Here is a 17,136-nt window from a genome sequence, read left to right as displayed (position 1 = left end):
TTCCATTTAAAAAAACGTAGGTTTGTGTTAAAAAACATACTTCCGTGCATTTTTTTATGGTTTGTATTAACCAATTACACTAGCCCCTCTCCTCACGTCCGGTCTGTGGAATCGGTTCGTCAGTATTTGATGTGGTTTACGAAATATATCCAGCGGTAACGTTAGGTGATTCACTCTGTATATTGAAACAGTCTACGTTAGCACTCTATAGACAGTGATAAACGTTTTTGCAGTAAGCAGATTCTCCTACTCTCGTGTACTACAAAATATATATCCACAGTTGCCACAAACAAATTTCTGGACTCAAAAATAGTGGCAGCCACAAGATCTTTAGACGTGGGCAGGGATGGAAGTCACACAGTTCGACAGATAGTCAACTGTGTGGATATTATGACAATTTGTATTTCATATTCCTCAGCATTTCCATTACCAAAGTGACTTTGCGCGTGTGTCTGTAGTCCTTATGAAATTCGTTTGCTTATGATTCAACACGCTGTTTCTTTCGTCCTGTTGATACGGAATTCTTCCATTTATTGTTTTACTCCTTGACACAAAATTTCATGTCTTTTGGTGCAGGGCCATCGGCTCCTTTCCATTGCTACACCTGCTGTTTCTGAGGTCTAGTTTCATCCACAGAGATAAAAATGGATACAGTTCCAGCCCCATGATTTTTTAAAACGTCCCGATCGTTTTCTGCAGAAGCGTTTTCGAATTTTCCTTCGGTGAACCTTTATTACAGGAGACCTGCATTTGCAAAACACGCTCCTGGTTAGTCTTCAGGTGAAATGCTTCTGATTTGTTTATTGTCTCATACGTTTCATTACCCTTTCAATCGTCCATCACACTGTTTCGATTTTCTCATCCCTGAATGCTGTTTTAAGTGTCCAACACGTGGAACACCTTAAAGAAAGTGACCGACACTTTTGAATTCAACAGGCCACCGTATTTACTGGAAATGAAGGAACAGATTCTTGACAACCAGTTCCGGTTGATACTCCATTACTACAGTGAACTTCCTTAGTGCTAGTTTATATATTTTGTGGAAACTACTCTAAAAAAGCCCTCTTACGTAATGAAATGTGGAAATGTGTTTGCCAACAGCTTTATATTTATCATTTAACAGAAGAACAAGCAAACAAAAATTTTGTACTAATACCCTGCTTAATTTTGTCCCCAGCACCCACTTCCCAAAAAACCCCCACCCTTCCCTATCGATAGCAAAAACAGACTTTCATTGGTATTAGCGTCATCTATGTGCTACTTACATAACTCTTCACCTTGCCTTCACATGATTAAAAAGCACAAAAGTAATGCTTACCTTAAATAACAGAATACATCAAACAATTACAGTTGTGAAGGGCATATGCGTCTGCAGATATCTTCTCCGTACGCCATCAGGCTGTATAATTAAACATATGGAACACAAACATACAATAAACTGGAAGAGAGAAAGAATTCATTGGAAAGTTGAAAGTTCCACCGCCTCTCACGGCTTATTTTTTTATTTTTTATTTATTTATTTTTACTTAACCACGTTGCTTCAGTTTAAGACACAGGGTGATAAATAAAGTGCTATTGATCAAACAATACTAGTCAAACAACGGTGCAAAATAACATTTCCATGTTTCGTCGATTCTGTGACGTACACAGCCTTGTAGTCTCTGTAACCAAGAAAACAAAAATGATAATTTATTTGGGCCAGAAATATATCTTGCGCATGAATTTCAGAGTAGACCTCATATCGCACACCCATTTTCCAATCTGTAAACACAGTTTTCTTCTTCTTGTGCACATCAAGGCTTAGGCACTTGTGCCTGTTCCATCTTTACCTTTCATCACCACCTCATTCTGGGTCTTCCTACATCCCTTCTTTCTTTCCACTGGTATAGTACAGCAAGGCGTGGGATTCACTCTGAACTGATTCTTTGTAGTTGAGGTTCCCACAAAGTTTTATTTTGTTCAATCTTTTCATTAATGTTACAAATATCTAGTCAATTCCCAATATCTTCATTTCCTGTACTGTATTCTCTCATAAAGCCTTTCATTATCCTAAAAAATCTCATTTTATTGCTTATAGTTTGCAATTATCGTTTTTTATGGATCCATGACTCACTAACATATAACAATACAAGCGCAGCCATGATTTTATAAAATTTTAATGTTGTTTCCTTCCACATTTTGTTCTTCAATGTTTCGTTTTCCTCTTGCATGTTGACTGATATTTGTTAATCTTATTTTCTGTGTCCCTGTCCATGTCATAATTCCAGGAAATTAACGTCAGAGGTCTGCTCAAATAGTGTTATTATTTTTAAGTGTGTGATGTATTTGTAGTGATGAGTCATGGTTTTACTTTTCTTTTTTTTTTTGATATTCGAAGATTTTCTTTTCTTTTCCCAAACATGCAGTTTATAGCTCATTTTCAGTTTCTTCCAAAATCATTTATATGCGCATTAAATCAGATTTTTGACAGGCTGCAGCCTTGTTTCAGTTCCTTATTGGTAGTTATTTCTTCTGTTTTATTGTTACCAACATTTTTATAATTTTTGTGTTCATGTGTAAGCTTCTTATAGTATCAATAACATGTCGTGGATATCCAGCTTTAATCCTTATGTCCCATAGTTTCTTCCTGTTAACATTGTCAAAAGCTTTTTCGAGGTCAATAAAAGCTATACGTGTTTCTAAACTGAATTCTCGTCGTTTCTCTAAACTTATTTTCATGGTGAATATGATATGACTGCGTGAACAGCCTTTGCAGAATCCACACTGTCCTTCAGCTAGAAGAGTATCTGCTATGGTTCTTAAACGATTATAGATTATTTTTGAAAAATTCTATGTTTAGGAAGCTAATTCTTCTGTAATTTTCGCAATTGTTTCTTTGACTTAAAGAAATGATACAGCTTCTGATACTTTCAATGAGTCTGTGATTTCACACCAGTAGCAACATTCTTTAAATAGATGTACTCGTCTAAAATCACAAAAGGAACAAACATATTTCAAATTTTTCTTCTTAATACCACCTGATCTATATGATTTCCTATTTTCATCCTTTTTAAAACTTCTGGCAGTTCTTCCTTTGTGACTGAGTCCATCGTACTCTTATGTGATGTTTCCCCTTCTCGTCCTTCAATTCTGGATCTTGTATTTGCCACAACGTCTTATACAATTCTTTGCACTGACCTTGGTTAGTTATATTTATTTACATTTGTACAGTCTAGCATCTGATATGAAAGAAGAACGCAGATCACATCTTTCATCATTCAGTATATCAGAAAACGGAATACCACATATAGAAAAGGTCTACTGCTGTTTTCGTCAACGCAGGGTGAACCATAACTCCACCGACAAAATTTCGAACGTTACTTAAGGAAAGTTTCTGAGCATTCTCGCATAAAGAATCCATTGTCTCCAACATATCGTTAGACAGTAATCGTATTTCATTTGATTTTTTACTCCGTTATATTTTGCATAGAAAGCATCTACATACCAGTGAAAATGTCAATGCTGTTTCTTCTTTAGAAGTAATACTCACTATTCTGTCATTTTACTTTTCTGTCTGAAGCATGCATCCAGAACTCCTCCAACATGTTTCAAGTTTATTCTCGGTAGTGTTAGTTGTACGTTAAGAGTGATACAGAAAGAAGTGTGGATAGGTTTACTGTTGAAGAGTTGGTGGATATGCACCTTGGGTACAGGTTCACTAAAGCTATGAAAGAATTTCGCACATATGCTATGCGAAACTCTTGCTCCAACCACGTTGACCAAACCACAATACTTTTGCATCTGCCCTTAGGTACCTAAGAGGATATGGATCCTTCCTTGGTAGAAGGTGTTGCAAATTACTAGTTTTTCATTGTGAAGGTGTTTACACAGAAACGTAGGTGAAAGACGTAACAGTTCGAGTAAATCGAAATTACTTTATTTCTCTATAACGACCCACGGAAGACTACTTGTCACTTATCCCTAAAAAATGTCCCTATAGAAGCCTCGAAAATGTGTTGGTAGAGCTCAGCTTCAACCTGTATGCAAACTGAATTTAAAATATAAACACTCCGGTGGTAACAGGATTTGTCGTACCATGACTAACACTGCAAAAAGAACGTTGTATGTCCAGCCAAACATTGTGACAAATATCACAAGCTCAACTTGCTTCTTTAATGAAATATGGGAGAGCAGTGAGCAAGTACTGGATGTTACTCATCCCTAGATGCGTGTTTATTTGTTTATTGCATCTCACGATAAAAACGTTGCTTTTCTGCGTCTGGGATGACGTTACTGTATTCAGTATGAAAGTTATACTCCTGAAGTCGTATATGATTCATTAATACTTCTACTTAAAATTTAGCATGACGCAGATTTATTTACGGTGTTATTCCAAATCTATGTAATTAATATTAATTTGGATGTTATGATACGTTTAGTGTCGATTTTCTCCACACTGAAACGCCGTTGACGAAAGAAAGTTTCTATCCCATAATTCGACAACATCATATAAATTTTGATTCATTTCTCAGTGTGTTATTACTGAGGTTATAAATTTCGTTACTCCTTTTATTGCATTGGAAACCGACGTTGTTGGCAGAGTCAGACGTTGGTTACTCTGCCCGAAATAGTTTGCTGTGGAGCACGTGACTGAATTAAAATGGATTAGCCAAGAAAGATCGTCACGATACGGATTATTTCTGTACATCTGTGCTCAAGACCATGTAAACACACAGAAAACCTGAAGTAGTACCCACAATCGTCAACTCAGCTTGCTATTTGCTAATGTATTGTTTTTGGCCCATGTAATTGAATATACTAATAGACCTGTTTGACAATGTAAATATCACGAAATGAACGTCATCGAAAGTGATTATTCGTCTAAATACAGGTGATTTGCGATAGTTTGAATGACAGAAACTATAAAAGTTACAACTTGTTATTTGATATCCAACAGCATCGTAAGAAACTACACTACAATGTTACTTGGGAATGAGAGGTATCTACACGAAATCACACCGGACGGGGACAAATGAAGTGAGAAGTGGCACTATCTCCCTACAAAGAAGTTTACCAATGGAACTCGCATAGTACTTAAAGAGTACAATTTAAATATTTCTGTTCAGTGAAACGAATGATTTTTGTTCATGGGGAAGGTGTAACCAAATTTATAGAGCAATTTCCTTGATACTGCTACTTCAGGTTTCTTAACCCTGTAACTACCATCGGGCCTCATAGACCCGTCTGCAGTTTTTATTATCTTCTCTGTTAGTAACTATTCATTTTATTTTATTGAAATTTGAAGACATTTACTAGTAACGATTTTGAAAACTAATTACAAAAGTTTACCTATGGTTGTGGGTTAAAATGTTTGTCTACGTTCCCTCCCACACAGCCCTCGCAAACACTTACTGTTAGAAACAAATTTTAAATAAGCAGATCTGTGTCTCCACAGTGTCTGTTACGCTATTTGCTATTGTTGATTCGCCTTGTTATTCTCTCATGACTCATCAGTCCCCCTTGTGACAAGAACATTGTTATTTTGGTGCAACATTCCATCATCTCGCTTTGTTATTCTCTCATGACTAATCGGTACACCTTGTGATAAGAACATCTTTATTTTGGTGCAGCATTTCATAAAGGTTGTCTGTCTTACAAAGTGAAAATATTACGGATAATTATCAGATGAGGATATAAGGAAATTTTTGAAGCAGTTTTCTGATTCAGGAGACCCACCTAGTGAATTCGAAATTTCAGTGACGATGATAATGAGATAGAGGACGCTGAAAACGCAGAACAACACGAAGACTACAGTGACCATGAAGAATTCTTTTACTAAGAAGAAGAACAATTTAATGCAAAGTCTGTTGAGTGTGACTTATTGTTGTCTGCTAATGCGAATCAAATATGAGATACAGCCCCTGGGGCTGGATGTTTTGGCAGGCAGAGCAAAAAGGATGTATTGAAAGAATGCCAGAGACGTAAAAAGTGTTCGATTAGAAACTGTAATAATGAAGAATCTTGTTTAATGTCCTTCTTTCGCGTCCCCCTCATCGAGAAAGTGTGTATGTGGACCAACAAAGAAGCTCTAATCGTCTACTAGGACTGGTGGATGTACATTTGCATGAAATTCAAAACTTACTTGGCGTTCTGATGCTGACTGGTGCTTACAAATCAAGAAATGAAGACATCACTCAGCCCTGGGGTGTTGAGAATTGCCTACCACTGTTCAATGAAATTATGTCTCGTAACCGCTGCCATCATATTCTGAGGGTGTTCCACTTTGGCACTGTAGCAACCCGACGTGAACATAAGTCAAGTGATAAACTGGAACAAATCAGAGAGGTTTCCGAGATGTGGGAAAGTATCCCAAGGGACATATGTGATCCAGGCTTTTTCGGCGTAATCCAATGATGAAACGATCTCGGGTGATTAATAGAGTAATGGCGTCGTCTTGTCGCAAAGTTTCGCTGACTTTTGCATCCATTATTTTCGCTTGAATATGATGGGTACGAAACTCATCGAAACGGTGCCACAAGACGACGCCATCACTCGGTTGGTCACTAGAGAAGATTTCATCATTACCCTGACGGAAGCCTAAGTTCCATGAAGACCGATGTCCGTGGATGAACAGTTAATCGTATTTCGAGACCGCTATCTTTTCGTCAATATATTCCATCAAAATCTGGGAGATAAGGAATAAAGTTCTGGGCAGTTTGTGACAGTACAACGTGTTGTTGCTGGAAGATGAAAGTATATTTGTGGGAAGAGGAAGAAACCAGAGCCGCGTGACTTGGAGACAATATAAAGAATACCCTGGAGACTGAACTTGAAAGGTCTGAACGTACTCGTATCGCCTCTCTGTGTGTCTCTTACTTACGTGTCTCCGCTTAGCTTATTGTTTGTTGTCAAAAAAGCTGACACCAGATGGTAATATCCGAAAAAAGAATGGTTAACTGCCTGCCGCTTTTGTTACGGCTGAACTAGATTAGATTAGATTAGATTAATACTAGTTCCATGGATCATGAATACGATATTTCGTAATGATGTGGAACGAGTCAAATTTGTGAAGTACGCCCTACCAAATATTATGACAGACTCTTATGTTCCGAAGAAGAACAAAGGTGTTAACGACCTTAGCTCTCTTCATGAGCAACCAATCGTATCACTATCAGGAGTAAAGAAACCTGAGATTGTAATAATACGAGCCGGCCGCCGCGGGCGAGCGGTTCTAGGCTCTTCAGTCGAGAACCGCGCGACTCGTACAGTCGCAGGTTCTAATCTTGCCTCGGGCATGGATGTGTGTGATGTCCTTAGGTTAGTTAGGTTTAAGTAGTTCTAAGTTCTAGGGGGCTGCCTACCTAATATGTGCTCAGAGCCATTATTTTTAATAATATGCAATGCTGCAAAAATCGGCATCGATACCAAGGTCCAGAAGAAGTGTTGATACACTGTGAAGGAAAATATAAGGCGCTGGTCATTGGTAAATTTCTTCAAAATGATTAATGTAACTGTAATGAACGCATACATAATTTGGATGATGCTGACTACCAATAAAAAATTAGACGTTGGCCTTTCCCCTTCAGTTTGGGAAATCAACTAGCAGGAATAAGGAAGTCAATGACATCTTTAGTGTCACCGGGTCCAGGAAGGGCAGAGAAACTTCCAGCTAAGAAAAGGAGAACATGTGCATTTTGTGTAGAGAAAAAAAACAGAGAATCAGACAAATTACATGTTATAAGAGCACCAAACCTGTATCCTCGGAACATTCTGCTATTATATGTGGACCCCGCGCAAATTTGCTATGAGAGATGTATTATAAAAAGACTTGGTGTAGAATGAGAACAAACTGTAATTAAAAAGGTGCTACTATAGGTATAAAATTGTGTTTTTAAAAATGTAAGTTTTAAACAAATAAAATGGCGGTTCAAGCCATAATCAGTGAAAATAGAGTCAGCCTATGTCAATTCAAACAACACGACTCTGAGAGGCACGACTGGCAGGAAACATTATACAGATTTTCTGCCAGGCAGAGAGATATACATAGCGAAGAAAAATGTTACAATATTGTTTACAGGATTCCAAATGAAGTGTTTAATACTTAGAATAATCTAAAATTTGCCACCGACATACAGTAGTATTATGAGATTTTCAAAGCTATCGTAATGGTTGTTGAAACTGGGAATGAAATACAAATAAATAACAGAAATAATAAATGAAAGTGGGAAAGCGAACATTGTCTTATCTATTACATCATTTTGTCTATTGGAACTCGGAGCGGCCATATAAAAAAGAAAATCAGATAATATTTGCTAAACGGCAGGAAACAGTAACATAATCAGCGATATTAGGTACTGAAAACGAGTAGATAAGTATCCAGATGTGCAGTCAGCTACTCACGGAGCGCACTGACTCCAGAGAAGTAGCGGGAAACAATATTTAGTACCTGCGACTGTAATATGGTGAGAAGTCTCTCTTCCATCTTTCACAGTGTAGCTGGAGTCACCCTTCCGACAGGTCGTTGCTCTGTTTACCGACAGTTTGCCCCAGCCAGCGGCGACTGCGTTAGCCCCGTCTTCTGTCTCCTGTCCCTGCGCCGGTAGGTTCACCGTAGAGATGGTCACTCCATCCAAAGCCAGCGGAGGAGACACCTGCACGTGTGACGAGACTATAGTTGTACCCAAGTGTGTGTGGAAAACAGTGCATTCCACAGCAAGAAAATTTACAACTATACACTGATTACACATTAACTGACAGTGTCATCAATTTTATAATCATACCTATAGCGAAAATTACCACCTTCTCAGAGAGATAAAATTGAAATTTTGCAATATCCCCTGACGCTCTCAATATGAATCACTTTCCCAGTTTGACAGACATTAAGGCTGTATTTCACTTTCAGTACTCATGTAGGACAGGTGTGCTGTGCTTTATAGCACAATAACGGCTAAATTAATGAAAACGGGTGGATGTAAACTAGGTCCTTCAAAAAACAGTAGCAAAGTGTCAGATATACGTGTGCAGCATAGTTCTCCAGTTTTACGTAGACGTTCAGAGAAATTTATGAAGAATTTCAATCCATACGGTGAATTCTAGCTGCAACAAATGTATACACTGTTCCTTAAAGTAATTGCTAACTTCTTCCCATGTTTCATGAACCGTAGGTCTTCTTCTGTACATTGCTTAAATTCTTTATACCGTTAGTTTAATCTAGGTTCATGTTTCCTTCTCTCATGTATTTCTATTTCTTCCCAGTTCTCAAGTTATTCTGTGTCTTAAAATTCACAGAATATACCTCTTCTGCCTTAACACAACAGTTTTGAAAGTAGACATCATCTTACTCGTTTCTACATTTTCTAAAACGTCCAAATAATTAACTGCTGGTAAAACAAAGTTTACAAGTTTGCTTCTACCTTTCTAGCTTTCTGGTGAATTGCCTTGTTTTCTAGTAACTTAGTTTTATTCCTGTTTCACCAATAAATATACTGTAAAAACTCCTCAGACAGTACACAAAAGCCATTTCGCAATTGTGTTATTGTAATTTTCTTCCAATTAATCTGTAACACACAGGATTTCTGTCCTGGATGTCATGACGTAAGTTCGAAAATTGCGCAATTTCGGGTTTTCTTTTTTTTTACTATTTTTACTGGAAACTTATTTTTACTTCCAATTCTGAGTAAAATTCGAAATTTTCTGATTCTGTGCTTGGATATGTAGTGCTTGAGATAGCTGTAGCTTTTTTTTTACTTTTTACATAAATCTCAATGTTCTGAAATTCTGTTTAAAAAATTTAGATTTCTCGATCTGAAACGTCCCAACTCTGAGAGTTCTGCGGTATTTTACAATTTTTCTCTAAACACAGCTAAATTTGTTTCCCAGCTTTCGTGAAATTCCGGTTAATAATGTTAAAATTTTTGTGCCACAAATTTCTCTTTTTCCGTCTCTCAATGAAGACTACTCAGACAAGTCGAATGATGACAATGAGTCTACCATACACAGAAGGTGCAGTACGAACCTGTTATCTGACCAGTCCATTGATCTGCAGACATCACTTTAGATACACCTGGACGTTCGTTTACTGGTGGGGGAATTCTGAAGATAATTTTGTATTATTTTCTTCTGCACCGTTAGTTGTAACAGTAAAGTCATGTCTAACTACACGTTTTCTGTAATTGCTCTTTTGATTTAGAATAATGACCCAAAGACGCGTTGTGTAGAAAAGGCTCTAAATGTAATTTCTTTAGGAAGAAGGAGAAAAATTGATTAGGGTTTGACGATGGTCGTTAGAGGAGAAGGCCACATTCTCAGACTGTGTGAGATATGGTGTCGGCCATATCCTTTTCAAAGGGACCGAAAAAATAATTAACTTGCGTGATTTACGGAAGCCATGGAATGCTAAGCGCCAGTGACCTAATGGTGATTTGAATAACCATCATCTCGAACGTATGTGCATTCAACACTGTTATAGGAGAGGTGAAAGTAGGATCCACACTCCGCTATTTGAATGGTCACAGCTGACAGTAGAATGAAGAGACTTAAATTCAGCTTTTGCACTGTGATCTCGAAACACTGAGTGATCTGCAATGTTTGTTCGGCATTACATCATACACGAACACAACAAAGGCATGTCAAGAAGTACACGAAATCCACCATGTTTGATGCGTATTTCTAAACTCACCCTGAGAAATGCTATGTCTGCAGCTGAGTCCACTAGTCCAGTATAGTTCTCGTGTACGATTCTCTGCTCCACTTGGTGGACGGACCCTCCACTGGTCTGTGAGTTCGTATGTACTGCTGAGACGGTAAGCTGGAAAGAATCACATCTGACAGAATGATATGTCTTACAGCTCGCTACGCTCCCATATGCACTAAGAAGACCAACTGTGCATAGCAAACGGTTGTGATGATCCACGAGCTTCGATTCCTCCCACGGGTCAGCTATGCTGGCGCAAGGAGTTACACGTCCTTCTAGCGAGAGTGTGCTCCCCGCGGTCTGGAATACTACTGAGCACCGCACAAGCGCGGAAAGGCGATCTTGTATTGATTTGTGAGAAAAGGAGGAGCGTACGACGGTCAGGGAAGGAATCCTGCGCTTGTCGGGGTCTCGTGCTGCCTTCCACGCCCAAGACGGGCACGCAGAGGGGTAGGCAGTCTCGTAACCGCCGCTGGCCGGACCAATGCACGAGAGTGCAACAAGCTGGGGTAGCGGCGCGGAGCGAGTAAAGCCGCACGTTGCTGAAGGCTGCGGTCTTCCTCTCATCTCCGCCGTCTGATTAACGGCGAGAACTCGCCGGATACTCCATTTCGAGTGAAGTTTCTTCGGTTTGCCTCAACTCTTAAATTCAGTTGGCGGTTAGGGTTTCAAGTGTTAGTGATGTGCTATGGTCGTTATTTTGTGCTTTTGGGTTAAAACATGAAATTGCATGTTGCACTTATGGAATGCCTGAATATCAGCGCTCGTTCTGTGAGCACTGAATTATAAATACTCGTTCCCTCTCTGTATTCATGAGGTGTTAACCATCAATTCATCAAGTGTTAACCATCACGGTCGTGATTTGCTTAAGAGTTAATTTTTCTCACTTCCAGTTTCAGCCATGGCAGCGCTGGACAACACTGTGAATTCACATATGATTATTTTGCCTTATGGTAATGTGTAAATTAATTGCGTTTCTCTCTCCGCTATAGATTTATGTAGTAATTGCATCCATTAAGGTAACATTGCCAGGATATGGGCACAATGGTAGATTGCACAAGTGTCTGAAGTAGCCAGATATGACAGGGCGGACGCCATTTCCCACAATGGGGCCACGGAACCATTGTCTGTACAACTGAGTAAAAAGCAGCGTGTGTGATGTCCTTTGGTTAGATAGGTTTAAGTAGTTCTAAGTTCTAGGGGACTGATGTTAAGTCCCATAGTGCTCAGAGCCATTTGAACTATTTTGTAAGAGCAGCGTCAGATTTAAATTTAACGAACCAATGTGTTTATTGCTATTACTATTCCTCCGACTGGAATACTCTCTTTCAAATTCTGAAGGTGACAGGGTTAAAATACAGGGAGCGAAAGGCTATTTACAATTTGTACAGAAACCAGATGGCAGTTATAAGAGTCGAGGGGCACGAAAGGGAAGCAGTGGTTGGGAAGGGAGTGAGACAGGGTTGTAGCATATCCCCAATGTTATTCAATGTGTATATTGAGCAAGCAGTAAAGGAAACAAAAGAAAAATTCGGAGATGCAATTAAAATCCATGGAGAAGAAATAAAAACTTTGAGGTTCGCCGATGACTTTGCAATTCTGTGAGAGACAGCAAAGGACCTGGAAGAGCAGCTGAATGGAATGGACCGTGTCTTGAAAGGAGGATATAAGATGAACATCAACAAAAGCAAAACGAGGATAATCGAATGTAGTCGAATTAAATCGGGTGATGCTGCGGGAATTAGATTAGGAAATGAGACACTTAAAGTAGTAGAGGAGTTTTGCTATTTGGGGAGCAAAATAACTGATGATGGTCGAAGTAGAGAGGATATAATATGTAGAGTGACATTGGCAAGGAAAGCGTTTCTGAAGAAGAGAAAGTTGTTAACATCGAGAATAGATTTAAGTGTCAGGAAGTCGTTTCTGAAAGTATTTGTATGGAAGTGAAACATGGACGATAAATAGTTTGGAGAAGAAGAGAATAAAAGCTTTCGAAATGTGGTGCTACAGAAGAATGCTGAAGATTAGATGGGTAGATCACATAATTAATGAGGAGGTGTTGAATAGGATTGGGGAGAAGAGAAATTTGTGTCACAACTTGACTAGAAGACGGGATCGGTTGGTAGGGAATATTCTGAGGCATCAAGGGATCAGAATTTTAGTATTGGAGGGCAGCGTGGAAGGCAAAAATCGTTGAGGAAGACCAAGAGATGAATACACTAAGCAGATCCAGAAGGATGTAGGTTGCAGTACGTACTGAGAGATGAAGAATCTTGCACAAAGCTGCATGAAACCAGTCTCCGGACTGAAGACCACAACAACAACAACAACTATTCCTCCGAGTCTCTGTATTTTTATTTTACCCGTTGTTGTTAGTTACTAGGGTTTTGGTTTAATGTTTTCTTAAAACTGGCGAAACTTAATCAGACAGTGTTAAGCAAATGGTGGCTGCAAGCCGTGTATTATAGTTCTGAATTCCTTACGGAGTAGCGTGCTAATTAGAACTTGGGGTTTCAAAGTTTTGAGTAATGGGATACCACTCGATTTCAGCTTAGATAATTGAATTTCGACTTAATGCTTCAAATAGTTTTGTTATTGCAAGCTTGGAATAGATGTGAAGAGTTCATTTATGAAATCAATTGTTTAGTGATCTTAACAGTTTTAGGGCCCAAAGCCCGTTGTCCCTTCCTGAGACTTGTTTGAACACTTTTATAATTATTTGAATTATTAACTTTTTGAGAAGCAAAGCCCATTGGCCTGTCACTATATTTGTTTGAGAATATTAACAATCGAATGTTATTGTTTCTTCAAGTACCAATGTGTGCAATATTTTAGCCTTGTCTTTTTGGCAAAATAAAATGTTCAATAAAAGAATCAGCTGCTTACATTGTCCCCAAAGGACAGTTATCCATGTTCGAGTCAGATTCTGCCAAACGGACCGCTACCAAAACTTACAAATTAAAGGATTTAGTAGTGAAGAACGACACATCTGAAGGTACTAGAGGGAAAGCAGCAATACTATATTCACCTAACGGTCTGATAAATATATCTCACTTGCTATGGTGCAACACACTCTTTGTTTTACAGAAAATATAGAAAATCCGTAATTACCTGATTTTTACAGTTCCATTCAGCGCCAGATCGTCGTAAACTGCACAAGAAACCAAGAGAATAATGCAGGTAGTCGAGGTTCAAGCAAATCTGTCAATAATCCATAGAACAGTAATCTAGAACGTAGTCCAGTAAGGTTACAAAAGTATTGTGTAAACGGGATGGAGACTTGAGCAGAGCATGCCTCGTAGTACCTTGCAGCCGCCAGACGGCCTTTTTTTTTCAAGGTCTGACCTCAGTGGCCAGACGTATACTACTGCCTGCTGGAGTCTCTTAGCGGCCGCCGGTGTTGTCAGCAGGTATCGTTGCGACTCGACCACACGTTCAGATGACAGAGCTTGGTAAAAATATGGTTCAAATGGCTCTGAGCACTATGGGACTTAACTTCTGAGGTCATCAGTCCCCTAGAACTTAGAACTACTTAAACCTAACTAACCTAAGGACATCACACACATCCATGCCCGAGGCAGGATTCGAACCTGCGACCGTAGCGGTCGCGTGGTTCCCGACTGAAGCGTGTAGAACCACTTGGCCACCCTGGCCGGCCAGAGCTTAGGACTAGAAATACTCCGGTCGATACCGCGATCGCTGTACAGGAAGGGGGAGGTGTGGCTGGGCAAGAAGTCCAAATGTTCCCAGGCCATCTCGACTCGAAGGAAAGTTGTGCCCTCTGCTGTGACATGGGGAGCAGTGCTGATCGTGGGGAAGGCGGGAACTGGTGTTCTGGTCTCCAGGTTTGTGCTGGAAGTCAGAGTTACCGGAGGGCGAAAAGGATCCGATTTCACTGTGTTTTCAGCTACAATGGCGTTGAACCTGCGGGTGCGGAGATTTATGATGTCTGAAGTTATATCAAAGATAGCTTTTGGGGTGATGGTGTCTGTGTCGAGGTAGAAGCAGGTAAATGTTGGCTCAGTTTGCTGGCATGAGACTGAAGCAATTTCCGCATCCGCAGTTAAAAGGTGCGGACGAACCACTTGGCTTCGCCATTAGAGCCACCTTGTCAAGTGCAATATGACGTTGCGACAGCAAAAATCCTGAAACATACTGGATAGCAACTGGAGCACGTTGTCCGAAACGATTGTTTCTAGGTTCTTTTGAATGACGAATTTTTACTGTAAGGCGATGTAGAGTCTCCCTTGTTATGGTATTTGACTTTCTAGCTACGTGAGGAAATGTGGATAATAGGTCTGTCACGAGGGCTGATATTTATGTTAGGAGAGGTCCAGCTGAGTCCACATGGACGAGCTCCAGCGTGCGCTGTGGGGCTGATCAGACGTGGAACCGTTGCTGGAGTGCTGACTGGGTTGAGGAGCAGGTCTTGCGGCAGCAGTCTGTCCTCTCGATTATTTTCAGACTCTAGATGTAGTTTACAAATCCCATGTGCAGCGTCTCTTAGACTCACGAGCTGTTTTAGTTCTTCAGTTAGCCGAGATGCAAGTATCTGTTTTACTTTTCCAGTCTTTAATGGAGCATATTTGTCATGTAGTTCAGTAAGTTTGTTATTAAACCCATGAAACCTTTGATTTATGTCCGAGAGAGGAATAGAAGATGTCCCACAAACCATTTTTGTGACTCGGTTGCAAGTTCAAATAAACTGATGCTTTTAAAGTCTCGGTTCATCGTCAACTGCAGTTCCTTCCTGCAACATTCTAGAGAGTACGCCATGAAAATTATGTCATGGGTGGACATATCAGGTGCAGATGTTTGAGAAGTACCAATTACTCTGTTTGGAGATTACGTTGCAGAGATATTCGTGAGAGTGTGGCTACTGTTGGTATAATGGGTAGGAGCAAGTTGAAGTATCGACACATTAGAAGAAGAAAGCATTAGCTTAAATTTCACGCTGGATGGACTACTGTGTAGATAATTTGTATTCCAGCTGTAATTATATGATCGTAATTTTTTTTTAAGACTTGAAAGAATAGTTTCGAAGCAGACAAATCCATGAACTTTCAGAGGTTTGTTTTTGACATCTATTAGGAGTTTCTGTAATTCGATTTGATCTCTATCAACATACGTTCCATTAGTTTATTATCTCAATTATTGTTGGGTGTTTATGACAGAGTATCTGATAAATCAGAGCGTATATACGATCCTACTCCATCTCATGGTCGGTTACATCTGTCGTGTCTTAGATACATGTAGCCGTCTACATTTGCCGATATGACCGAACTCGCTAAAATGAGTTGGCAGAGACTGGAAACCTGTCTGTGAAATGTGTGGCTTAGTGCTTTCGGGCGCAAAGCTCGGAAGGACGCTGTTGATGGATGTTAGCGACTCTGTACCAGTTAGGGCGAGCAACAAAGCACACGGGACAGCTCTGGGAAATATGGGTCGGAGGAAGTGAAAAGTGACACGTGTCTTCAGAGAGGGGGGAGGAATTGTGGCCAAGACCAGCTGGTCGTTCAACAATGGACTGGAGACAGGAGAAGGCTTTACAATAATCCGTGCTTAACAGCACTAAAAGCAAGACGGGCCGAATAAAAACAGAGCGTATTATTCATGGTTCTGATGATGAGTAACAGCAACAATATGATAATAAATTGCTAAATGAAAATGGAAGGAAGACGGTAAATTAATCGTCTGACTAAGCCACGTGCGAGAACAAAGAAATAATATCGAAATAACGCACTATATAAGTATAAGAACTGAACAGAAAATTTAAAATTGGCCCTAAATGTAAATCTAAACAAACAAATAATAACACGAAACTGCTGTAAGGAGAGTATTACAAAAATTATTTGCTTCTTTACAAAACAAAGACACAAAAATGAACACACAAACTGGAAGCGGCAAGGGTTAATATGTTTTTAGCTTCTAAAGCACAGGCATTCGAGTTCATATGCACCGTATTTCCGGTCTTCACTATTAGAATGCCATCATTTGTTCACAAGTTCAGTGGCCCAAAGCTCGAGATCGCACTGTTCGAAATCTTCAGTCTTTCAGAAGCGAGACCCTCGCGTCTTGTGAGACCTGAGTTTACGAGTTTCTTCTTTGTTGTGTCCGACTTCTTGGACGCTGATGTGGCTAGTAATAACTCTGTTAGTTACAACTCTCTGAATAAGTAATGCTTTATTGATTACAACAAAACTTATCTTTGTAGCCAGGAACGGCAGTAGCTATGAAACTGCACACGTGGACTTGCGGTTCAGAACACACTAAATAAATGTAAACGTCGTGTGACTAGGGCCTCGAGTCGGGTAGACCGTTCGCCGGGTGCAATTCTTTCGATTTGACGCCACTTCGGCGACTTGGGCGTCGATGGAGATGAAATGATGATGATTAGGTCAACACAACACCCAGTCCCTGGGTGAAGAATATCTCCGAGCCAGCCGGGAATCGGAACCCGGGTC

The 17,136-nt window shown here is 39.8% G+C and overlaps 1 protein-coding gene across 1 annotated transcript in view; it reads right to left on the bottom strand.

The window, feature by feature from the left end:
• Window positions 1-10,689: 10,689 nt before the first annotated feature.
• Window positions 10,690-17,136, bottom strand: part of LOC124594120 (complement factor D-like) — a 47,463-nt gene continuing 41,016 nt past the window's right edge. The window contains exon 3 of the mRNA XM_047132480.1: window positions 10,690-10,786. Within this exon, the coding sequence (XP_046988436.1) occupies window positions 10,690-10,786 (97 nt within the window). The remainder of the gene's footprint in view (window positions 10,787-17,136) is intronic.

The sequence above is a fragment of the Schistocerca americana genome, chromosome 1 (assembly GCF_021461395.2).
Source record: "Schistocerca americana isolate TAMUIC-IGC-003095 chromosome 1, iqSchAmer2.1, whole genome shotgun sequence".
In the NCBI taxonomy this organism is placed as follows: Eukaryota; Metazoa; Arthropoda; class Insecta; order Orthoptera; family Acrididae; genus Schistocerca; species Schistocerca americana.
This window is presented reverse-complemented; position numbering and strand designations above follow the sequence as displayed.